General features: G+C 39.6%; 2 protein-coding genes across 2 annotated transcripts; one reads left to right on the top strand and one right to left on the bottom strand.

Annotated features, from left to right (window-relative positions):
• Positions 1-1,622: 1,622 nt before the first annotated feature.
• On the bottom strand, positions 1,623-5,347 carry NSA2 (NSA2 ribosome biogenesis factor; the record flags this gene model as incomplete). Its single annotated transcript, XM_079548641.1, has 6 exons — positions 5,314-5,347; positions 4,901-5,088; positions 4,145-4,295; positions 3,617-3,796; positions 2,299-2,491; positions 1,623-1,690 (listed from the first exon to the last, which is right to left on the bottom strand). The coding sequence occupies exons 1-6, from the start codon at positions 5,314-5,316 to the stop codon at positions 1,623-1,625; spliced, it is 783 nt and encodes a 260-aa protein (XP_079404767.1). The 5' UTR covers positions 5,317-5,347.
• Positions 5,315-24,511, top strand: GFM2 (GTP dependent ribosome recycling factor mitochondrial 2; the record flags this gene model as incomplete). The annotated part of the gene is made up of 21 exons (XM_079548640.1): positions 5,315-5,557; positions 6,020-6,109; positions 6,840-6,924; positions 7,691-7,736; positions 8,873-8,970; positions 10,020-10,145; positions 10,515-10,603; positions 11,754-11,842; positions 12,083-12,143; positions 12,230-12,415; positions 15,549-15,629; positions 17,634-17,782; positions 18,248-18,391; positions 18,473-18,572; positions 19,149-19,338; positions 20,912-20,988; positions 21,503-21,641; positions 21,799-21,984; positions 23,390-23,505; positions 23,736-23,918; positions 24,383-24,511. 21 exons carry the CDS (start codon positions 5,315-5,317, stop codon positions 24,509-24,511), a joined length of 2,607 nt encoding a protein of 868 aa, XP_079404766.1.
• Positions 24,512-25,029: the final 518 nt, after the last annotated feature.

Here is a 25,029-nt window from a genome sequence, read left to right as displayed (position 1 = left end):
AGGGTAGAGATGGAGCCAGATTCTTAGTGGAGCTCAGTAACAGAATCACAGAATGAGAAGCGGTGGCTACAAACCGGAGTGAAGAAAATTCCATTAAGATTCCTAACTTATACTCAGGGTGGTCAAACACTGGATCACATTGCCCATCATAAGTCACCATCTCTAGAGATCGTTAAAACCTGTCTGAACATGGTCCTCAGACCACTATAGTTGACTCTGCTTTAAGTAGGGGCTTAGACAGTTTCAGCAGGTCCTTTCAAATTTTATTTGCTATCATCTGATACTCAGACTGCCTATTCCTGTAGCTTATTGCAGGCATGACAGGTGCAGGTAGCTGCCTCTTGTGTTTAAAAACAACCCCCCAGACTACTTACAATTTGGCTTGTGAAGAACCTTGAGCTTTGTTTGAAGGTTCCCTCTTACAATGTTGGGGGAATCAGAGGGTTCTCATAAACTGGAAAAAGTTGAAGATTTTACTTCAAGTTTGTGCTTAAAAGCTCCTCTGCTTGAACTGAAGTACTATGTAAGAATAGGAATAAATGGTGTGTATATCAGTGTGTGTTTGTAGTGATAGATGGTACCTAGTTTATTTACCACAAAATTCTTGACTGGAAGAAGTCAGTGTAAAAGCAGTTTTTGTTTTCCTGTATTTTGAAGATGGAAGCTAAATACACACTACCAGCTGATGCTTGTGACTTCAGTTTCACTTTAATGTTTCTTAAAAGCACCCAAGATTGCTATGGTGAATTGTAATATCAGTACTGTTATGCCATTCTCACATTACTGCCTTCTGATATTGAAAGGAATATTACAAACAGGAGGGAAATCAACTTTCTACACAGGCTGATAGGAGAAGGGGGAATGGCTTGAAACTAAAAGAGGGAAGATTTAGATTAGATGTCAGGGAGAAGTCTTTCACTGAGCAGGTGGTGAGGCAGCGGTACAGGCTGCCCAGAGAAGCTGTGGATGCCCCATCCCTGGAGGTTTTCCAGGATTGGGCTGCATGGGGTGTTGGGCAACCTAACCTAGCACCTGATCTAGTGGCTGGCAGCCTTGCCTGGGACAGGGGGGTTGCAACCCAATAATCCTTGAGGTCCCAAGCCATTCCATGATTCTAACATGCTTCCCTTCCTGCACACTCACAATAGCACCTGTGATCCAAACCCATCCTTCTCCATGGCAAATACCAAACTGAGAGTTAAATTTCTGATGTCAGTCTGCAGCAAGACTGCATTCTTCCACCTCTACTGTATGCAGCGGGATGCAAGTTCTTATCTCTGTAACTTCAGCTTTACAGTAAACCATCACAGCAGATAATGGCTGCCACTAGGGATGTGAGCTAAATATTTATAGAAAGTAATCTCAGCTGCTTGACTGCTGCTCTAGAATCATGAAGGTTAAGATCAAATCCATAACATAGTAGCAAAACATAAAAATTGAATCTCTTTATTCAGACAATGGTCAGATAAACAGATTTTAAATATAAAAATCTGAACAGTCTTTTCTGGCACACTTAAGGGGTCAGCATGCCTGACTGATTGAAGGTTCCAGAGATCTTCCAAAATTGTTGAAACTCCACTGATTTGGTGGAAGGCAGTGTCCAGTGTGTACTATCAAACAACTTAGACAAGCAGAACTGCATTAATACAGCCATCGTTTTCTGGATTGTTTGTTACTTGAGCATATTTTCCTAAAGGGAAAAGGAAATTAAAAGTTAACATAGTAAATTACAATTCTTCCATTTTGAAAATTTAATCCACAAGACCGCTTGGAAGTGGAAGGAATTGCTGTTTCAAAATTGAATGCACTACAAATCTAAGTATGCTTTCTGATGAGCTGCAAACTTCAGTTCTCAAAATATCTTGCTCACGCTGTCTTTATAACATACCCAGAACCTTGAGGAATTCATAAAAATCATAGGTTCTGTCACAGTCAAGTCAGCCTCACTGTTAGAGAAGTTAGTCAGATTCGATGAAGATGTTTGTGCACATGACTGAAAACATGGCCATATAATCATTCATAATTCACATGGATAAGTCTTAATGGCCTTGTAACATTGCTTGATATGATTGCTTATGTCTTGGAAGTCCTTCTTCTGATCTTCACCTAATTTGAAGTTCAAAGTGTGAACTGAAAGCCTAAGATTAAAACTTTTCAAAGCTGTCCCGGTTGTTGCTTCTGCTACAACCAAAACTCAACAGGGATAAATTATGACACTTTACAAGGGCTTCACAGTACACTCAGGCAATAAAGACTTACAGCTTTTTCTGAAGTGCTGCTACTGGATAAAGAACTTACCCCAAATGACTTTGCCCCCTTGTGTCACGAGGCCCAGTTCGCTCACATTCACTTCAATGACAGTACCTTTGGTAATCACACCCAAACTTGTATACAGAGGAGAAGAAGGATTCTTTTTTACACCAAGGATAGGCAGGCAAAAAGTAGCTTTAAGTTCAGGATGTGTCACGTGTGCCTTCTTGAAACGTAAGCCCTGTAGCACAAGGTGTTAGAAAACATTAGTATATACTTGGAGGCCTCACAGCTAATTTAACACTTCTAGCATTACATCCTCAGATTTATGCATTTTATGAAACAGGGAAGAATGAAACAAGCCAGAAAACAGAAAGTAATTTGCTTACTATAGAAGGCTTGTTAACAACCTGATTAATGACAGAGCTAGGTACTTTTTTTTTTTAAACAGCTATTTTCATAAAGCAGTTTTTTTAACAGTAATAAAAGAAGAATAATCACTTCCACAAGTAAAGCACATTTCATGAAGAAGTGAGGTGTTTATTGTAAAGCATTAGCAGTTTTCAGACAATTTTTTTCCTTTATACTTGTAAACCTGAAAATGCTTTTCATGTGCTGTGAACTATTAAACACTCACCTATTACACCTCTTTCTGTCTAGGTACCTGTACACTGTAATACGGTCTTTATCACTAAATACAGTATCACTTTGTGTATCAATAGAACCTATCCAAGGTTTCTACTCAGTATTTATATAAATAAACTACACTGTCATAATGAATCTGATTTTTCTTCTGTGCTGCTAGACTGCTAAGGCCTGCACACTGTTACTTGTATTTGTGTAAGGAAAGGCCAAGCAGACACAACAGCTTCTTTGCATACTGTCACCACTATGCATTCAGCTTAGCTAACAAATCAGGAGGGAGTACGTGAGTCTGACAACAGAGTTAGCCCCTGCAGCTGACAGAATCCTAGTAGCTTGAAGAAGAAAGAAGCTTTTGAAGTGCTTCTGCTGAAGATCTTCCCATGTTAATTTGAGAACTCATGGCTTTAACTTACTGATGTCATCTCAGTTACGGGAGACAGAATGTAAATATTACAATGCAGACAGAGACTGCAGGGGTACCTCCAGCTAGTCTAAGTTCAGATTTCAGAAAGGAAAGTAACACAAATATTTTAAATCAGTAGTAATCAAGTGCATTATCGTAGAAGGAAGTTCCTAGATGAAACTTCATTCTACTCCATCTAGCTTTCTAGACGCTCTTTAAGGTTCCTTCTATCCAAAGCCATTTTGTGTGATTCTTTGCCAAACCCAAAACAGTTAAAATAATTACTACCTAAACATTTGAAAGTTTCAAGAACATTACCATTGGTCGAATGAATCGTTCATACTTAGGAGGTTTCCTAGTAAAGCCATCTCCAACAAAACAAACTTTTGTAACCATTCTCTTCCAGGCCTTCTTCTTTCTCTTTCCTGTACGAATCACCTTTAAAACTTCTGTTTCTCCCTGTGCTCGGACCTTTGGCAAGGGAACCTCCCATTTCCCCTATAGGAAACACATCTGTCATTAGGTATGTGCCATTTCTAAATGAAACAGGATAATCAAAGTACAAAATAAAATGTAACTGATCAGAGTAGCTGTAAACCATGTGTTTTATGCAACTAATAGCTACTTATAATAGCCACTTATTTTAATTAGCATTTAAGCTTATGGAAATCAAGACTTTGCATTTGCTTACTTTGCTCAAGGTGGCTATGCTATTCAAAGCTTTAGCTTTTGTACAAGATCAATAATCAGACCTTGCTTGTAAGCTGGATGCCACTTAAGCATCAATAACAGAATAATCATCACCATAAGTAATACTAAGTATCGAATTTTAATCCAGCTACTTACAGCTTTTTCTTTTCGTTTCTGTTTGATCATGTTAGAGAGAACCTTAGCCCGGGACTGGCCCTCTCTGTCTAGCAGGTATGCTGGTACAGCTCCTTTAGGTGTTTTTTCCTCATTCTTTTCCTTTGTATTTCTCTTCTCATGCATCTTAATTCTTCAAGGAGAAACAAACAGCAACAACACAGTATTAAGAACGGAAAAGAAGCAAATTTTGAGATATAATAGCTTAGGTTGTGCCTATTCAAAATATTCTTCAAAGTAAGCACAGAGTTTACATTTAAGGAACAGTGCCCAAGTGCTTTTCATAGGAAGCTAAACAAGACAGCTGGCAGATTAGAGCCCTCTGAAGCCTGTCAGCTCATTCAGATTGTAATACAAGACTTACCGAGGAACTGGCTTAAAGCAAAGGGCCTAATAGACAAAGCCAAGCATATTCTGCTGTCGTTACCATTAGACTGAAAGCCAATATAGAGTTTTTGCATTCTGCCACGATTACATTATTGCAATTGCTACTGCTAATTAATACACGTACTAAGGAATGCTTTTAGGAACAGAGTCGTTAACTGCAATGATTTAAAAAAGAAGAAAAAAAAAGGCACTGAGGAGAGAGGACATCAGAAGCGTCTTAAGCACTCTGTCCCAAACTTAAGCAATATGTAAGAAGTACAAGGGGCCACGGAGCTGACAGCCAGGCCTTTGTGGCTGTCTCAGTCCCGCAGACGCCGTGCAGAGACATAATGTCAGGACAGCGCTACTCACGTCTTCTTCATCTGGATCTTCTCGGCGTGGCGCTGCTTGTGGTACAGCTTGGCCTTCAGCCCGATCATCTTCTTGGCCTTCCTGGAGCGCTCGTGAGCCTCGCGCCCTTCCTTCTTCCTCTTTCTCTCATGGTAGTCCAGCCGATAGCCGTACCGCTTGCGGTGCAGCTCGATGTGCTCGTTCTGCGGCTGTGGGCACAGGACAGCGCGTTCAGTGCCTCACACCGCCGGAACGAGACCGGGAGGCACCCCATCCGCACGGAGCAGCGGGGCCGTCTCCGTCCCCAGCCTCCGTCCCCAGCCTCCGTCCCCAGCCTCCGTCGCCGTCGCCGTCGCCGTCCCCGGCCCCCGACCACCGGCCCCGGCCCCGGCCCCGGCCCCGGCCCCGGCCCCGGCCCCGGCCCCCGGCCGTACCATGGCGGCGGCCGCACGTCAAGCTCACTCCACGCCGCTCGCCCCTGCGCAGCGAAAAGGGCCGTCCTTTCCTCAGGCCGCCCCGGGTGGAAACGCACCCCGCGGCGCTTTGGTTCCGCCTTGGGGACAGGCGTCGCTCTGCTTGGCCCTAGGGCTGCGGCCCGGCTCGGTGGGGCAAGAAAGGGACGAAACGGGCAGAAAAGGCCGGAGTGGCTGTTCGGCCGCCTGTGTCTGTCAGTCGGAGGTGGGACTGAGTAAAGCGGGGTGGCCGCGGGGGAGCGCAATGAGCAGCGCACCTTCCGGTGTGGCTCGGCGCTGTTGTGCCGTGCGGCGGACCGTGGTGCGTCCTGGGGCACTTTGGCGATGTAGCGTCTGATTTTGTCTGCTTTAAAAAGCGTACTTTTCACCACCTTCAAGAGCAAAAGGGTGTGTTTCCCGAACCAGCACTCCGTGCGCAATGCGCAATTGCTGCGTGTTCTGCGCTGCTGGCTGCGGCTTTCCATGGGCATTGCGCTCGCAAACCCTGAGTGTGTGTGGCTGTGCCGTGTACTGAAGGTCCCGCAGCACTTCGACTGCAGTCTGACGAGAGAAACAGCGATCCGAGGTGAAAAGCTATTGGTCGTGTGAAAACAGTGACCACAAAGGACAGCTTCCAGAAAGAAGCAGGCCTTCGGTGTGGTGCTTATCTTATTTTATTTTTTGGCAGGGAACGTCTTTAGAGGCAGCAGCCAGAATGTGGAGAATCATGAGGAAGTTTTCAGTGAACGCACTGAAATTGTCAAGTTTGTGCAGTCAGGTAAACGCCTTCCCAGATTTTAATACTTAATGCCTGAGTTTAGAAAGATCATCTGAGTTACACTGAGTAAACTATTTTATTTCATTTTATTTTATTTCGGTCTTTGGAGATAAAACGAGTGACATAAACTCATGTTGAGGTTGGGCTTCTCATATGTCAGAATGTGGAAGTTGTGTTATTTTTTTCTAAAGTCTTTTAAACACCTCTGATACACGACATTTTTTGCTGTTGCATTTGTATGGTATTTAGGCATGTATAAAATGCTGTGGCTGTTGACAGCTTGTTTTGACAATATCACACATTTTTACTGGACTTCCCAAATACTGTTGAGATTGCACTCTTATTTAAGCTCAGGCCGTGCTGCTGCTTCCACACTGGTGGTAATTTCAGTTTATGTAAATACCTAATGAGCATCAGTTGATTCAGATCACATTTATATTTTGTTCTGTACAACTGGAAAAATTATGCCTATGGTTGCCCCAAGGAGGCTGTGTATTCCCCATCCCTGGAGGCATTCAAGGCCGGGCTGGATGTGGCTCTGGGCAGCCTGGTCTGGTAGTTGGTGATCCTGCACATAGCAGGGGGTTGAAACATTGTGGTCCTTTTCAACCCAGGCCATTCTCTGATTCTATTATTCTATGATTCTATGCCTACGAATTAATAATGAGTTATGATTATTAATTCCCTACTGTGACAGTTGTGTGTGTTCTCTATTTCCTTCCATTGCCAGCATGCATGTTTCAGGAAGCCAAAAGTTATAGTCCTAAGTGTGATGCAGCAAAACAGCAGTGAAAGGAACTACAGCTCTCCACCAAGTATGCTTTCAAATTGTATTTTTATTCTTCTGAATTTAATTTATGACTTATTGCTAGGAGTTACTTAGAAGTGAGTAAAAACGCCTTCAAAATTTCATTGATAATATTTGACATTTGAAGCACAGAGTGGTTAAAAGGTTCAAGGATTGGGAAGAATGGTTTTTAATTGCTGCTGTTTTCTCAGTAGTTTTGTAGTATAAAGATTAGGAAATAAAAAAAAAGGGATAAAACAGGTGGATAAAAAGCCTGATTAGCTATGAAAGATGCAGTAATCCCTGTCCAATTGCCTGAAGTATTAATATTAATAGGTCATTGGCTAATTGATGATAGCCAGCATGTTGCACAAAAGCAAAGAGAGACATCTATGGTTGAGTAGAAGGAAGTCTGAAGTAACCATCATTCTCTTTTCTTTGTAGAGTTAGGGCAGAAGAGAGTTGTGGCCTGATTAGTTACTGCTTCTGCAGAGTAAGACTTCACTGGTCTGGCGATATTTTTTTCCCTTGTGTTGTTTTTTTCCTGTTGTTTCCAAGTTAAAGCTCTGAAGAGTTCCATGTGTGAAAGAGAGTGAGAAATGTTTTGAAAGTGAAATACAGATCTTTAGTAATTGGGGATGGGTGAGAATTAGGAGTTTTCAAGAGTTGTGGCTCTGAATCTTTGTTTCAGATAAGCTTTTTAGGAGTTTTCTTAATTCACTTAATTTTGTTAAAATCAATAATTTCTTGTTGGGATCAGTCTGACAAGTCTTTTTTGTTTTCTTTGTCTCCAGGAGATGTTAAATCTCTGCGTTCTGTCGTTAATCCTCATATATCCAGGTACGTCATTGCAGCTTATTCTCCCTATGTAACTGATAGTGAGAGGAACTGATGTGGTACAATGTCAAGGGTTGTTGCTGTTGGTGTTACTTAAATACATGTTTTAAATTGCAGTTCACACTTCCTTGTTTTCAACTTTCTGACGTTTCAGTGTGAGTGTCAGAGAGATCTAAATGAGGTGGAGGAGCTTCTTGGCATTCAGTCCACCACCATGGGCAGCACTGTATTCCTTGTGTTTAGCTGTAGAGGTGATGGCCTTAATTAATACGGGCAAAGCAATTAGGGGCTGGGCTGTCACAGAAATGACATGAGGGGTACCTCTGTCTTGAGGGCTAATTCAGCCAATCATAATGATGGCAGCTGATTACAAGCCTGCAATGAGAAGAAATGGTTGGAAGCCTCTGGGCAAGGTACCTCAGAAAAGATCTGTCTGAACAAAATCTCATACAACTTCATGAAAACTTGCAAGCTAGATTTGGGACATAAATATCAACACTTACAAATATCTTATGGTCAGTGGATGGGGCCAGGACAGAGGGGCAGCAGGCCCAAACTGCAGCACAGTAAGCACCATACAGACATGAGGAAAAGCTTTACTGTGATGGTGACAGAGCATTGGAACGTGGTTGTCTAGAGAGGCTGCAGAGTCTCCTTCTCTGCAGATATTCAAAAGCCACCTGGACATTTTCCTGTGCAACCTAGCCCAGGGAACCTGCTTTAGCAGGGGACTGGGCAGTGTGATCTCCAGAAGTCCCTTACAACCTCTGTGATCCTGTGATTCTGTGATACATGCAATGGACTGTTCTAGTCACTAGGATTTAGGTGTTGGAACATACAAGAAGGTGATAGGGCTGTTTCCATCTGTAGAGGAGACGTGTGAGTGCAGAATGAGGTTAAGCAGGTACAGAAGTGAAGTGTGGAAACCTGTTCCAGAACTGTTGAGTATTGCCACTGAGAAGAAAATTCACCGTTTCAGTGCTATTGTACTTCGGAATCAGCACATGTATTCTATCAGTTAAGTGACAGGAAAAAGCCCTATTCATCTTGTGTGGTATGCTTAGCAAGTGTGAATTGTTTGTGCCAAAAACATCACTGGAAAAAAGTGCCACATTAAAGGCTGGTTTTACTTTATGCAGAATCCGTAACATTGGTATCATGGCCCATATTGACGCAGGGAAAACAACAACAACAGAAAGAATGCTGTATTACTCTGGATACATAAGAACACTTGGAGGTTAGCAATATATATATATTTGTATTTCCATAGCTGTGAGAGATTTGACAATTGTGGCAATCTCATGCAGTGAGATTGGTGGTACAATTTTTAGCATTGAAGCCTTCTGTTTCAAAATTGTTCTTCAATTTAATGAAATTGTTATGTGTTTTCTATTGTGTCTGAATGTGGTTGCACTTGTAGTTCTAAAGCAGTTGAGAGCTTCTTGATTCATTTTTTTCTTTTTGTTTTTCGTACACTGTTATTTATTTAACACTTACTCAGAACTTTATTTTGTTTTATGCGTTGTTCGTTGATTGTTTTGGCAAAGCTGCTCCTCTGGATTCGTTTTGATGTGTCAAGGGGCCAGATTACCAAAAACTAATCTGTATTTTAAGTCCTACCAAAGGGAAGAATTCCTTTCTGCAGCAGCTCTCACTGAAATCTTTTAAGACTGAGAAAATCAAAGCTGCCTTCATTTACGGTGCCTTTGACCTTTTAAATTTAGTGGCGTTTCCTCTGCTACACAGGAGAATGTTAGAAGGTGTGAGCCTTGGGGAGTGACCTTGGTGATATGCTTGTTTGAAAATATGGGACTTTCTCTGTTTCTATTAAAAATAAAAATAATAGAAAGTCTTAGCTTTTAAACCGAAGTCTATCTCTAACTTTGAGTTTCAACTATTAAATTTTAAAATGTCAGGTTGTGTACAAAGAGTGCAGCCTCTCATTTCAAAAGTGTCATTTATTCATGATTTTGGACCTCGCTGTAATTTTTTAAATTTCTCACAGTGTTGCTTAACTTCTAAGTTTCTACACAGTGTATTTCTTTGATTAAAAACGAAAAAAAAGTTGATGGAATCGATTGTTTTCAATTTACAAATGATTTGTTCCTTGCATTGGCAACCTGGTGTATGGTCCAGTGTTGTAATTCCATGACTTAGAAAAGTTTCCATAATTTGATCGTTTACGAAAGGGGGAGTATTTCCAAATATCTCACTGTCTTTATTCCAAGACAGCTTAGTCTTTGAATTATTTATGTACCCAGTTGTAACCCTGTTTCCTGCTCACAGATGTTGATGATGGAGACACAGTAACAGATTTTATGGTACAAGAACGAGAACGTGGTATTACCATTCAATCTGCTGCTGTTACTTTTGACTGGAAGGACTACAGAATCAACCTGATTGACACCCCAGGTACTGTGCTTTAGTGCTACTCTTGTAATGATGTGGAAGAGTAGAGGAGGTGAAGCATTGCTGAACTTAGGTCCTGAATGTAGTGAGATATTTAGCTGGTTGAATTGCTGCAGTAAATAAGCCTGTACTGAGCTCTGTTGACCTTTGACTAGCTAGTGTTTTCTGCAGCCTGGTCTGACTTGTTCAAGGTTAGCTCAAGAACAGCCTGTGTCTTTCAAGGACTTGAATTCTCTGAAAGGTAAGACAGTAATTATGACGTGTTTTTAAACATTAAAGAAAAAAGTTGCAATGATCTGTAGATGTTGCCTGTGTGAGTTGTGATAATGGTAACTCAGGTTGTGAATTTGAGTTTTTTCAATTGTTTTTTAGGTCATGTGGACTTCACAGTGGAAGTTGAACGTTGCTTGAGAGTCTTGGATGGAGCAGTTGCAGTGTTTGATGCTTCAGCTGGTGTTGAGGTAAAAATGACTTTTTTTATTTCCAAATTAAAAGAGGCTAAAATGTTTACCTTAAGTGTATAGGAATTCCTATGGTAATGAGGGAGAAATAAACAGGGTTCTCTCTAAAGTCTGTTATCTATTGTTGCTTTGGTTACTGTGCTGTTTTGTTGTTCTGCTTTTTTTAACAAATGCAGATTGATGTGAAGGCTTCTGGCTAGCTCCAGCTGTGGATAGAAATGGGCATCTGTTCACATCTCATTTTCTGCTTCCATGTAAAAAATTAATCATTTTCACCCAGAATTAACCTCTCCCCACCACCACCACACTGTGCCCTGTTTAATAAGCTCACTGGGGCATAGTGCAGAAGATGTGTAGCCCGGCTGGTGTTTGACTTTGACTTGATGCTTCAGTTCCATAGAAAAGTTACATGTCATGTGGAACACTTAATTTAATACGTATCTTTTCCCTAGGTAAAGGATGAGGGAAGTCTTGGTCAGTGTTAGTCACATTTTTAACATACTACTGGAAAGCATTACTTAGTGTCGTGTATGAGCCTGAAACCCTCCACAGCCATCAACAACAAAAAATTAGAGCTGCTTGTGTTTTGTTTTGTTCTGTTTTTTTCTGAAAACGTGTAGGAAATGTATTATTTCCATCTGCTGATAGCAGACTATTTCTAAATCTGCACTGATTTTCATGCATACCTGTTTTAGCTTTGAATGAGCCTCAAAAATGACTCAGCAGTATGTCAATAATTAGCTTAACCACACTAATTTGTTGTGTCCTCTGTGTAGCATCATGAGTACATGTATAAGTGTTTTGGCAGTATCTTAAGCCTTAAGTGTAGGCTACCACACTCCAGTGAATAACTTCATTGTAGATCCCATGCAGTGCTTATCTTCTCTCCTTGTTCTCTTTTCTCTGTACCCTTAGTGGAGGAAAGACAACAGATGAAGGAGGAGCTGTGACAGAGCTGCTTCTGGAGCTCCTCTGTCTAGATAAAGGCTTGTCACAACGCGTTAAGCACAATTCCCTTCTCTTACTCTGAGCTCAGTCTCTCAGCAGCAGGAACACAAGATGAAGAAAAGATGCTTGACCTCTCGTCTAAGGAAATGTGTGTGTAGTTCCTCTGTCAATACTAACGTTACCGTTTTGCCTTTTTGTGTAGGCCCAAACTCTGACGGTGTGGAGACAAGCAGACAAACATCAGATACCACGAATCTGCTTTTTGAACAAGATGGACAAAAACAGGGCAAGGTATTCATACAGTTGTTTTAATCACTGTTAAAAACCTCATAAGAGAACGTTTCTGATCAAGTTGAAGATGTTCTGTTGAGCACAGAACTGGTGTTTTATGTTAATATGTGCTGTACACATCTTTAATTGTTTGGTTACATATGTTGTGTAATTGTGGAAGTACTTCTTACAACAAATAAGAGTAAACTTTTTTACTGTATCATTACATTTATTGTAACAATATCTGTTGTTTTAATATAGTTTTGCATATGCTGTTGAGAGTATCAAACAAAAGTTGAAGACAAAACCTTTGATTTTACAGGTAAGCTTAGAAATTTACCTGCATTTCTTTTTAATTGAACACCTTTATTATTTTTCAACTCTCTAAAATTTCTGTTCTACTTTCAGTTGCCCATTGGGGAAGCCAAAACCTTCAGAGGACTGGTTGACGTTGTGACTAAGGAGCAAATGATTTGGAAGCCTACATCTGATTTGGATGATGGCATATTTTTTGAGCAAAAGCCACTGATAGAGTCGGATAATCCCAGCCTGTTCCAAGAAGTCCAGGATGCTAGAAATACCTTAATAGAACAAGTAAAGTTCTAAAGTAAATGCATAATGCATTTAAAACAGTTATTTAGAACAAAGGGACCTTTGAAGGCATCTAGTGCAGTGATTTGCTAAAAACAGGGCTAATTTCAGCTTTAGAGTGGGTTGCTCTGGCCCTTGTTCAGCTGTGCTTTCAGGTTTCTAAGGATGGAAATTGCATCTTTCAAGGCAACATCCCAGTGTTTGATCATTTTTGCAAACACTTTATTTCTTTTTGTCTGTATGGAAATTTCCTGAGTTGTTATGGCAATGCTCCACTCCTTTCCTTGTGCACCTCTCTCTGTAAAGAATCTGCCTTTGTTTTCCCTAAAACAGTCCCACAGTCATTTCATGTCGTGGGTAGTAGGAGGCAGCATATACATCCTTCGTTTTCCCAAGTTAGACACACTCATCTCTGTGGGTGTCCCACTGTGTTCTGACATAGCACCTTGTGGTTTTCAGTTGGATTTCCCACTGTTTGTCTTTCTTTTGTGCTGGGAAACCTAAAACCACAGTGTCTAAGATGTAGCTTCACAAATAGAAGGTGAGAAGCTGGTGATAACTGCTTGCCTTTATCCACTCAGTACTCTTGCTGATACAGCCCATTTTGCAGTTAGCATTTGTCAGAGGGTGTGTTGCTGATTTGTTCTCCCTGGTCAAGCAGGACCTGAAGTTGTCTTTAGCTCCACAGGCCTACTTCCTAGGTATTTGATCCCCGTTCTGTGTTAGTACATGGACTTGTTTTGTCACAGGTGCAAGGTACTGCGTTTGTCCTTGATAAACCGATTTCAAATTTTCTTTATTTGCTTTTCTTTGATAAAAGACTTTTAGTGCATATTGTGACATGTGATGGCAGAACATGCTTAATATGGATGTTGCTGGATGTTACTTGTGCAAAATGGCAAATACTCCCTATTTCATAAGTAGTGAGCTCCTAAAAAATAGACCCTAAATTTAGTATCAAGTTGGTTCACATGGCATCTTTTGCCATCTTAGATCCCAAAAGATACTTGGAACGTTCACATTGGGCTCAAACCCAGAACCTGCAGCTTATTCATACCCTTCTGGAATGACAGCTAGAAACTGGATGGGATGTCAGGGTCTGTTCCAAGTGACCCTAAATGCTATGCTAGAGGAAACTGGATCTCATAAAGAGCAGATCCATCCATAAGGTCCATTGGAGAGATGAGAAGAAATTGCAATAGAAGCATGGTTTGCTTGATCCTAGCATCTAACAAGCTTTGCAGACTTGAGACAGTTTAGAAGCATTGAAGAATAATAAAGTGAAAGAAAGAGTGCCTGTGAGCTATGCAGGATCTTTGAAATAGTTTTTTCCAGACTGTTTTTCTTCAAGCTAATGCTTAAAAGTTCCATTTTGTTCTGTGTAAATGCAATGGTAAGAGCTGGTTCTACTTGAGAGATTCCAAGCACATCTGATCTCCAAGTTAAAAGGGTGATTTTTTTTTTAACCTGTTTGCTTTTCTGCAGCCTAGAACTTTAATTGCTTTTATACAGCCTTAGAAATGTAGTAGCAGTTACATCCAAATGTAGTGCTTTATATGCAAAAATACAAGAAGTTAACAGTTCTGTTTGTCAGAGGTTTTGATCCATTTGAGAACTGCCTTCCATGAGCATTTGGATCACATATTGCTAGATATGATAGGTGATGCTGGGCTTTCTGTTCCACGTGAAACATCAGTCCGTGTGATCCATTTTGATGTGCTCCGAGCTCAGTGAAATACACCTCGTTTTCAGAATATTCAGGTTTTAAATGGGAATGTTGTTGCTCAGCCTCTGCTCTTAAGAAATCTCAGATAGAAATCAGGATAAGAACAGTGGGTTTTTAATCTTTTTTTTTTTTTTACTGTATTTTTTTTTTTTCTTAACTTCTGGGCCCTTCCTGAAGTAGGATGGGGTGGCCCAGTAGTGTAATAATTCAGGTAACCTCCTATTCCTAAAATATTTTTTGATCTACTTTAATAATGCTCATTTTTAACAAAAATTTAAAATGTAAAATTTAGTAATTTGACTACTGGTCATCTCTGGTAAATTTGGCTTTCATTTAACCAAATAAACACAAGATTTTTTTTCTCTCATGTTTTATCTGTTGGCTTAATTAGACTTCTAATTGCTTATCAAAGATTTGTTTCAATATTTGGTCAATTCCTGTTGTAGCTACTGAAGGGAGCATAGTACCTCAGTGGATGTGCAGTGGAGCAATGGTGTGTGTGACTCAAGGTTTGAAATATGTTTAATTAATAAGCTAATTAGAACAGTTTGAAAACACAGATGATCTCTTAGACCTCCAAGCTTCTGACATGAATAAGGTCAAAATACCCTGAAGGCTTATCTGTTGTTTTGTTGTTTTTTTTTCATTTTTTTTTTCTCTAGCTGCATTCGCTGGCTCACAAAAGTCACTTTCTGCTTAGTTCAGATTTCAGCTTTTTTACAGTTCAAAGTATATTCAGTTGTGCCCTCCATGGCTGTCAAATACAGCTGCAGGCTTTTTCATTTTTTTGGGGACACATCCCAACATTCTTTCTCCTACTGATGTCATGCCTGACAGTAGCTTTAAGATGATGACTTTTCTTTTCCCTTGTGCTTTTTGAAACTAGTATTTGCATAATTTTCTCTGTAAAACTGGTTCTGTAAAGGCTCTTGCTTTTCTTCTTCAGAGGATATTAATTCTGCAGAAGCAGTATAAAAGCCTTAAACACTGGGAAGGACAGCAAAAGCTTGTCCTATCTAGCTTATGCTGTCAAGTAGAATATAATTAAAATACTGCATTTTAAAAGATAATTTAACATGCTTTGCTTAGCTTTCACAATAGTTGCATTATTGAGAGAGGGATTAAACAGTTTTGCTTATAAGTGACATTCTGTAATACAAGTGAAGGGTTTATTTTTTAATGTGAAATTTAAGTGATACTCATAAATCTGAAAAGAAAATTTATAATAACTGAGTTGAGATAGGAGATGTGAAATGTATCTTCTGTGTTGCTTAAGTTTATGATCTCTGATATCTTTAAAAGCTTAATTCCTTCTCTATTTTGCTGTATTTTCTAAATATCTAAGATTTGTGACCAATAATGTGGAAACTACTGTCTACCAAATAATAAGGCAGAACTATTCTATTGAAGGTTGCAGATCTGGATGATGAATTTGCTGAACTGATTCTAGGAGAACACAGCGAAAATTTTGATCTAGTACCATCCAACAAGGTAATGTTTACCTTTTGCTATTTATAAATAAATTTCCTCTGTCTGTCATTTTGAAGGTTGAGACTGCTTTGCCTTTGGCATTTGCAGATACGGTTTTACAGTTGTGCATTCACCAGTTTTTGTAGTGATTCTATGGTATTGTGAACTTAGGACAAGATACATTCAAGCTTAATATGAATTGTATGCGATTGTATACGATTGGTAATTCTCAAACATGCAGGGCACAGCTGTAACAGTTCAACCTTTATGGGTGATCTTCATTGACAGGCTGCTGCAAAAAACTTTAGAGAAACACAAATGAAATTTCCAGATAGGATCAGCCCGGAGTGTCTGAGCTACAGAGTCTCACTAACAAAAGTAGCATTTCAGTCACTAGCAGTTGGTTGGCTCTTGAGACACTACATGTTGAAACTGGTGAGGCAAAACTTTCATGATAAAAAAGGGTGATTTTTTTTTTTGTAGTTTGAATTTGGCAGCACATCGCATGCTCTGACTGGAAAATGGTAGCCTTGCTAAAATATTTTTTTAATTGGTAGAAGTGAATAAATTAATTATTCTTGTCTATAAATAACATATTGATGCCTGTCAAATTTGTACTGGAATAAATGGGCTTTCTCAATAAAATTGTTACATAGGAAAGATGAGAACTTATAAATGCAACACGATATAGAATCATAGAATCACCAAGGTTGGAAAAGACCTAAGAGATCATCCAGTCCAACCGTTCACCTATTCCCAATAGCTCCCACTAAACCACGTCCCTCAACACAACATCCAGCCTTTCCTTGAACACCCCCAGGGTTGGTGACTCCACCACCTCCCTGGGCAGTCCATTCCAGTGCCTGACCACCCTTTCTGAAAAGCAATACTTCCTCATGTCCATCCTGAATCTCCCCTGGCGTAGCTTGAAACCATTCCCTCTGGTCCTATCACTAATGACACGAGAGAAGAGGCCGACCCCCAGCTCACTACAACCTCCCTTCAGGAAGTTATAGAGAACAATGAGGTCTCCCCTGAGCCTCCTCTTCTCCAGGCTGAACATTCCCAGCTCCTTCAGCCTCTCCTCATATGGCCTGTGTTCCAGACCCCTCACCAGCTTTGTTGCCCTCCTCTGAACACGTTCCAGGGCCTCAATATCTTTCTTGCAGTGAGGGGCCCAAATATATGGGATATAATGACTGTACTAAAACAATGGAGCATAGGTACTTTTAAATGGAGGAGTAGAAGCTGGCAAAGCTTATAATCAGTGTGATTAACATCTTCAAATGGAAAGACAAGCAAAAACCACCGTTGTTTAAAATCTTGAAACAGGATCCTCGTGAGTAATTTAATGAAGCAACTAATCTTTACTGGACTTGAGAACTGGGCCTCTGCAGGCTGTCTCCAGCCAATGGGAGCTGTTGGGCAGCACTGTGCATGCAAGAGCAGTTACTGACAGCAGTTCTGATAAGTAGCTTGGTTGTCCATGAGCCACCCATGTGCTTGCAGATGGCACTGCCCTGCAACAGCACAGTGTACTGTCCGTGCAGACACTGCTGCCCAAGACAAACATGGTAGCTCCAGTCATCTTTTTTACTCAGTGTTGTGTGCATTACTTGCTATAACCTGCTTATTCCCAGTTTCTGGAATCACTTTATTAACACTTACTGCTAACTGCAAAGCCTGCTGATTACATGGTAGTAACTTACATGTCAAAGTGGTACTTGAGTACAATGTTTGAAGTCTGTTAGACTGTCCTTGGGCATTTTTTTACACATTAATAGTCTTACTGTCATGCTTAATGAAGTTTAAAAAGGCACTATTTACCAGTAGTAAACATTCTTTGTTAATTTTTTTTCTGTAAATAAAAAAAAAATCTACAAAAGAGTTTGTCATTTCCTCAGTACGTGAGCAAAATCTGATAGTAATATCTGGTAGCTGGAATGCTGAAGTTAAAATGCTGTTCACAACTAAACAGAAAGCCTTTTTTCTTTTTTCTTTTTTCTTTTCTTTCTTTTTTTGCAGCTACGGTCTGCTATACGCAGAGTCACCCTAGCTCAGAAGGCTGTACCAGTGCTCTGTGGCAGTGCACTGAAGAATAGAGGAGTGCAGCCGTTACTGGATGCTATTACTATGTATTTGCCCGCACCTCATGAGCGTTCCTATGAGTTTCTGTAAGTGGAGTAAGAAAGGGAGGGTCAACAAAAAGGAAAAGCAAGTAGAAAAAGTGCAAAGAGAGAAAATAATATTGACCACTGATATCTTTGCAAATGCTTACTGGTTTTAGTTGTTAAATAACAGTACAGATGTGCAGACCTAAAAGTTACCAAGTACTGAACCTGCTGTGCAATTAGAGTTCCAGTCTTTTAGTCTGAGAATACTGACATTTTACAGTTGGAGTGTTGGAGTCCAGGGATCATCTCTAGTATTGGTTGAGTCACATGACCTCTGCCATATTTTAGAATGGTAGAATTGGGTAAGCTGAAGTTAGCATATCTAAAATGTATATCTAAAATGTCTCTGCTAATATTGCAATTAGACATATACAGGTTCTTAAGTCAGTGGACAATTATATAAGAGTGGGTTTGAAGTGGGCTAGTCCTACAAGTGTGCTTTTTGTCGTGGCTTCTGTTTTGCAGACATTGGTACAATGATGATGACCTGTGTGCCCTGGCATTTAAAGTTCTCCATGATAAGTGTCGTGGACCGTTAGTTTTCATTCGCATTTATTCAGGTTCACTGAAACCTCAGTCGGCTGTATATAATATTAACAAAAGTTGCACGTGAGTACAAGCAGGCTGTGGGTTAGTGTAGCATTTGGATGTCTGTTGAAGTCACGAACAATTAAACGATTTAATGTACAGGGAGAGAATGAGCCGTCTGCTCTTGCCTTTTGCTGATCAACAAATTGAAATACCATCACTAATGCCTGGAAACATTGCCCTTGCTGTTGGCTTAAAACAGGTAATTGAAAATACTTATTTTTAAAGAAAGCTTGTTTTACTAGTGTGTCTTTCCCCTCTGTGCTTCTGTATCTCAAGTATATCTTGATTGTTTTTACATATGCAAATTTGCATTATTTTAAGTATACATAATTACTTCCTCCTAATCTGAAAAATTACAGTGCAGACATGTAAATAAATGATGTGAGAAAGTCTGTGCTGATATGTGGAAAGAGCTGAACCTCAAGACATTGTATTTTAGTAGGGTTCTAACCTTATATCTATAATGTAACTCTCACGATACCAATGCTGCGTAATGCCCTAGGGAGGCCTCAGGGTGATATTGAAAGTTCATTTTAAAAAAAAACAGCAGTTTAAGTTGAAATATACTTGTTTCATGCTCCCAAAGTGTTTCAGTGCCTGAGCAATCTGGATAGATATCATTTGCCCAGAATTTCCAAAATGTAAGCTATTCTGGAATGCATAAGCACGTTTTCATATACCGATGTACTGTTCTCTATGACTGTGGTTTCATTTTAACAACCCCCCATCCCCTGCTGCTTCCTCTCTTGTGGAATCACTGGGAACTGATCTGTAGAGTGCCACTGGAGATACGCTAGTGTCATCAAAAGCTTCAGCTGTAGCTGCAGCACGTCAAGCTGGAAGGAGTGCTGGGGGAGAGCAGAGGAACACCAGTAACGTAGAGAGACTTCTGCTGGCAGGTGTTGAGGTTCCGGAGCCTGTCTTCTTCTGTACCATTGAACCTCCTTCAATGGCCAAGCAACAAGGTACAGTGTAGCTGCAGAGGAGGAAAGGCCTTTTAGATTGTGGCTGTCAGTACTCTTTGCTATTACTACTCCAGTGATTTTTGTGTTTCAGAAAAGCCGTAATTCTTAATTTTGAAGCCATAGAGGCATTTGTCTCATAGGATCATAGAACAGGCTGAGTTGAAAAGGACCTCAGTGATTATCTAGTTTCACCTCCCCTGCTATGTGCAGGGTCGCCAGCCATGAAACCATGCTGCCCAGAGCCACATCCAGCCTGGCCTTGAATGCCTCCAGGGATGGGGCATCCACAACCTCCTTGGGCAACCTGTGCATCACCACCCTCTAAATGAAAAACTTCCTCTTAATATTTAACCTAAACCTCCTCTGTCTCAGTTTAAAACCATTTCCCTTTGTCCTATAACTATCCACCCTCATAAACAGCTGTTCCCCCTCCTGTACATATGCTCTCTTCCCTATGGGAAGTTTTCTCCTTCCTTTCTTATTATCATGCTTTGTTTTGCTGCAGTTATGCGAGGATGCTGTGCAGTGTCTCTGTACAGCTAGCCTTGAGCTATCCTGTGCTTTTTTTCCGACAGCATTCACAGTTTTATAGTGTGGTGCAAAGTCTCCTCTTACCAAAACTGCTGTATGTCTAGTTAGGGTTTATCTATGCAGTGTGACCTTTAATCTTAGTGTCTTCCACAAAAGTCTATACCAGAGAACCTGTTTGAAAGTTTTTACCATCTATTGACATTCCAACAAAGCTGAGCATGGTTGGAGGGTGAAGGCAAAAGAAAAATAAGTACCACTGTAGTATGATGGCATGGAGCAAGGTAGAATGTGGATTTTGCACCACCTGTCTTGCAGTCTGAGCTGCTGGGTTGCAAGTTGTTTCTGTCACGGTTTTTTTTTTTTTTTTTTTCCCAAATTCTGTGAAGTAGATAAATGCAGTTTCAGCTGTGAGTTTATTTTTCCATCATTGCTCTTTTTTATAGCTGTTTTCGTTGCCAATTGTACAACATAATGGGGAATCAGAAAAAAATATTTGCATTTTAACTTCTTGTTGAACTCATCTGTAAAAATGTAGGTAAATCATATAAGACGGCTATTTTTCTCATCTGTAAAAAGGGAATGGTGCTTTTTACTGTTTGGTGAAACACTTAAATTTTCATATATGTCTTTATACAAGTGTAAAATATGACTTGGAAAAATGTATTTTTCATGATAGAATTTAAACAGGCTATTCTTCCTTTAAGCTATTATTTTAAAGTGAGGTCATTTTATTCAAAAGCTTCTGTCTCTACATGTTGCATGGAGATTGTTCAGCTTTTGCTTGGTGTCATTAAATTTTGCTATTTAGGAAGACTAATCAGTTACGGAAGCTCTCTAGCATGCAGTTAATTTGTTGGAGAGAAGTTGCAAGTTCTGTGTAATTTGAGTTGAGTGTCTACAAAAATACATGCTTCTCTAGGGTCCGTTAGACTACTTCTGAGAATAAGATATGACCCTACAAGGAAAGTGTTGTTTAGGGATTCACTGTGATTCTCAAATTACTGAAGCCTCTTTGGATATGGTGTTTGTTGTTTATGTACAGACTTGGATAATGCATTGAGCTGCCTTCAGCGTGAAGATCCAAGTTTAAAAGTGAAAATAGATCCTGACACAGGACAGGTAAGATGAATCTTCTATTCCTCACCTTGTAATTAAACTTTATTTTAGAACTGTCAGGACCATTCTTCAGTTAGTTTACGTACTTAGATTACTGTGAATGAAAAGCTTATCTCAGTGTTCGTATCTTGTGGGTACAAAGCTGTGAGCCTCTAAACAAGCTAAAATTGAACCCTGTGTGCATATACTTTACAGAATAAAGGAGGTCATCCTATTTTCTGCATGTTTTGAGAGTTCTTCACGAAGTTAGAAGAATTTGAATTATGTAATCTTTAAGCTAATGTAAGATGTTCTTTTACATAGTGGTTTTACAGCAGGAATTGCTGTGTCACTTAGGATGTTTCTGGCATGACATCAAGTAGTCCCGTTGTTTTTTTTTTTTTTTCTCAAGGCTCCTTAGAATTTGAAATATTTTTAAGAAGGTATTAAGAGCCCATGAGCCCTAGTATAAACAGTTCTTATGAAAACCTGAGTTTTCTATGTTCTTCTGCCTCTCTCTTAACTGTCATCTCATTAGACCATTCTTTGTGGCATGGGAGAACTGCATATAGAGATCATTCATGACCGAATCAAACGTGAATATGGAATAGAGACGTATTTGGGACCACTTCAGATAGCCTACAGAGAAACCATCCTGAATGCTGCACAAGCCACAGGTAAGAAGAAGGAATCTAAGAAATACCTTGTATCTTGTTCTGTTACGTGATCTACTTGAAAAGATCTTTCATTGTACTTAATTGCTTAAAATTCATCTGAAAGTAACTTATTTATGTGTTGTTTCTTTGCCACCAAATTCCTGTTGGTTTCCTGAAGATGTATTGGATAAAGTAGTAGGAGATAAAAGACACTTTGTGACTACAGAGCTAGAGGTGAGGCCTGTGTCAGGAGAAAGAACGGTGACCAAACCTATCATTCAGTATGCTGAGAGTGTCATTGAAGTGCTACCCAAAGAACTCCAGGAAGCAGTAGAAAATGGAATCACGAATTCGTGCGTTCAAGGTAAAGGAAGTGCTGTAACAGCTACACTGGTCTAATTTTTCTGCAAGAATCAATAATGTATGATTCTGGGAGGAAAAAAAAAAATCTGGTAGCTTGAAAGCGAAAACATATTACCGATGAATTTACTTCAGGTACAAACCAAGTTCTGGAATTTCCTTAACTACAAAAATGGCCACATGTCCCTTTTGCCATACCAGCAAAGGCAGCGTGCCTTTGGTTTTAAGCTTGATTTCTTCTAAGTCAAATTATAATATTCATTTTCTTCGGTATGTTTTTGTGATCTAGTGTAATAGGTAAGATACTTGTTTGATGACATCCTGTAAAGCATAGCAGTGTGACTTGAACTGGTTTTGGCCAACATGTCAATGTCACACTTATATTATTTATTTTTTAATTTTCTGTAAATTCATGAAAGTATATGAAGTGCATGTACTAATATGTTAACAAAAGAAAAAGCCTTATCTAATTGTAAAGTGTGGGGTCTCTTAAGAACTGTCTCTTACATTTAGTTTAAAACATTATTTAGTAATTTGTGACAAAAGGACTCTCCCTTACTCTCACTAACAGGTAGTGATTTAATAAAAGAGAGTTACTGCTGAAGAGGCAGCATGTGGTGTTTCTTTTAAAATTGTTTTGTATCTGGCTGTGAAATGAGTCTTGACTGCTTTTTTCACACACCATGAAGACTTCAGAATTGTGCAGTCTACAGCATAAAATTCTTACCACTAAAGGCTTTTTTCCTTTAAAAATCCATTTAGCCATGTGTTCTGCAGCAAAAAGCTGTGTGTATCTTTTTTTTTTTTTTTTTTTTTTTTTTTCCCCCCCCTCAGACTTGGTTCAAGCACCACATCCAGTCTAACACTGTTTTTGGTCTAGTTAAGACTTCTCAGTTGTAGTCAGTTAAACTGTATAGGTTACTAGAGAGGCAGGTGATCTTTTATGGAATCGAGTTAACACTGCAGTTTTGGTAATGTGTTGATACTGGGAATTTCCTGCAGTCACTCTCTGTAGAAATACAGAAGATATTCTGCTTTTAAGTTAAACAAAAGACTCCATAACTTTCTTTGTTTCATTTGATGTCTTGTTTTAGCAGATGAATTTTAGGTATTTTAACTTTTAAGACAGTTTGAGAACAATTGTTTGGATGAGTGTGCTCAGGAACTTTCAATTCTGAAAATCGTTAGCCATGCTTTTGATAAGGAGAATAAAGAAGTTATGAGTCTATATGCAAAGCTGTGTAATGATAAAATGAAATAACAAGTAGCCATGCCCTTGGACATAAGGAGGAGAAGGGAAAGAGAAAGGCGAGATCCTGAGACTTTATTTTTTTTCCTCCTCTGTGTCATAATATTCTGAAAAGAAAGTGTCTTTTTTAATCACTTTTTTTCTCTTTCTTTCTTGTTAGGACCCTTGCTAGGCTTCCCTGTTCAGGATATAGACGTGACAGTGCAGTCACTGACAGTGCATCCTGATACCTCCAACACAATGATATCAGCCTGCATCTCCCGTTGCTTGCAAAAGGTATAGCAAAGCTGTAGGCTGTTGTAGGGCACAAGAGCGTGATGTATCTCTGGGAAAAAGAGGTATATCATTGTCTGGTAATTGTTCTTGAACAGCGTAGCTCTTGCTTGGGGGATTTATAGCTTTTGGAGGTAGAAAATTTGAGTGGCAGTACTAATGAACCGTGTGGGCATTTCTTATGTCGGTTTTTGAAAAAGAATTTGGCATAACTCTCCATCATTTCCATGCAGGCTTTGAAAAAAGCTGGTATTCAAATACTGGAACCCCTGATGAGCCTAGAAATCACAGTAAGTGAAGATCATCTCAGTGCAGCACTTGCTGATCTTGCACAACGAAGAGGCAGTATTCAGGAAATCCAGAGTCGTCAAGATAACAAAGTTGTGATTGCTGCTGTTCCACTAGCAGAAATGATGGTACGTAATTGTTGTAATGCATAAGAAGACTTACAGACTTCAGATCACTTTTCCTGTTATGTATAAGCAAATTTGGAATTAATGTTTTTAATTGTATTTTAATTATTGGAGGTCTAAAGCAAGTCATTCAGAGGTTGTATGGATTTAGAGCCTGTTTTGTTTCTGTGCTTGCAAACTTAGTAGTATTTTGAACATGATTCAGTTTGTTAAAATGGTGTGCTTTCAGTTTTATGCCAGAGCAGTAGTAAAAGCTGGTTTTACACACAATAGTTAAAAAAAAAAAAAGAACATGACAAAACAAAGTTAATTTTTGTGTGCATTGCGCTTTTAATGATGTTAAAAAAAAATACTGGAATGTTGCAGTATATTTAAGACTCTGTCCCTTTTTCTCTAGGCATTTAAGAGCTAGTTTATCTTCTCTGTGCCCTAAATTAGGTGATACATGTTTTCTGTTTTTTGTTCAGGGCTACTCAACAGTTCTGCGTTCTTTAACATCAGGCTCAGCAACTTTTACTTTGGAGTTAGCCAGTTATCAAGCCCTGAACAGGCAAGAGCAAAGTGCACTTCTTCAAAGGAGGATGGGGTTGGTGTGACTGCTCTGCTCTGTAGAAAAATAAAGATACGACATATCCTCCATACTAAATATTTCCAGGAAACTACCTACACTGACCAGTGTGCTCTTCTGTGATGAACTGGTAATGGCAAATGATGAATTAGCTGCAGCATGATAGACATCTGCTTGTGACTTTCCAAGGGAACATTCAAGGGACTGTGTTCTACAGGCAAAGCCTTCAAACTGCAGGGTGGCCCACTAGAGATGCAACCACAATCTGCTGCCTTGGCAATCCTTATCTTACAGATAACCACAATGAGAAGTGATGTAAATCCTTCGTAAAGGAATGAGCACTACGTGCATTTCAGTGTGTAAAAGAGACTATTTCTTATATACTAAGTAAAGTTTGTGAAGTTTTTAAGTTAATGTCTGTGGATGAATAACTACAGTTTTGTCAGTCTGCATCTTGATTCGCTTTCAGCTGTAGACAAGACTGTTCAAGAAGCACTTTTAACTGTGAAAATACGTTTCTGTATGGCTAGAAATCAACTTGAAATA

The sequence above is a fragment of the Tetrao urogallus genome, assembly GCF_951394365.1.
Source record: "Tetrao urogallus genome assembly, chromosome: Z".
In the NCBI taxonomy this organism is placed as follows: Eukaryota; Metazoa; Chordata; class Aves; order Galliformes; family Phasianidae; genus Tetrao; species Tetrao urogallus.
The sequence above is the reverse complement of the archived record's forward strand: the minus strand, read 5'-3'. Positions and strand labels throughout refer to the sequence as shown.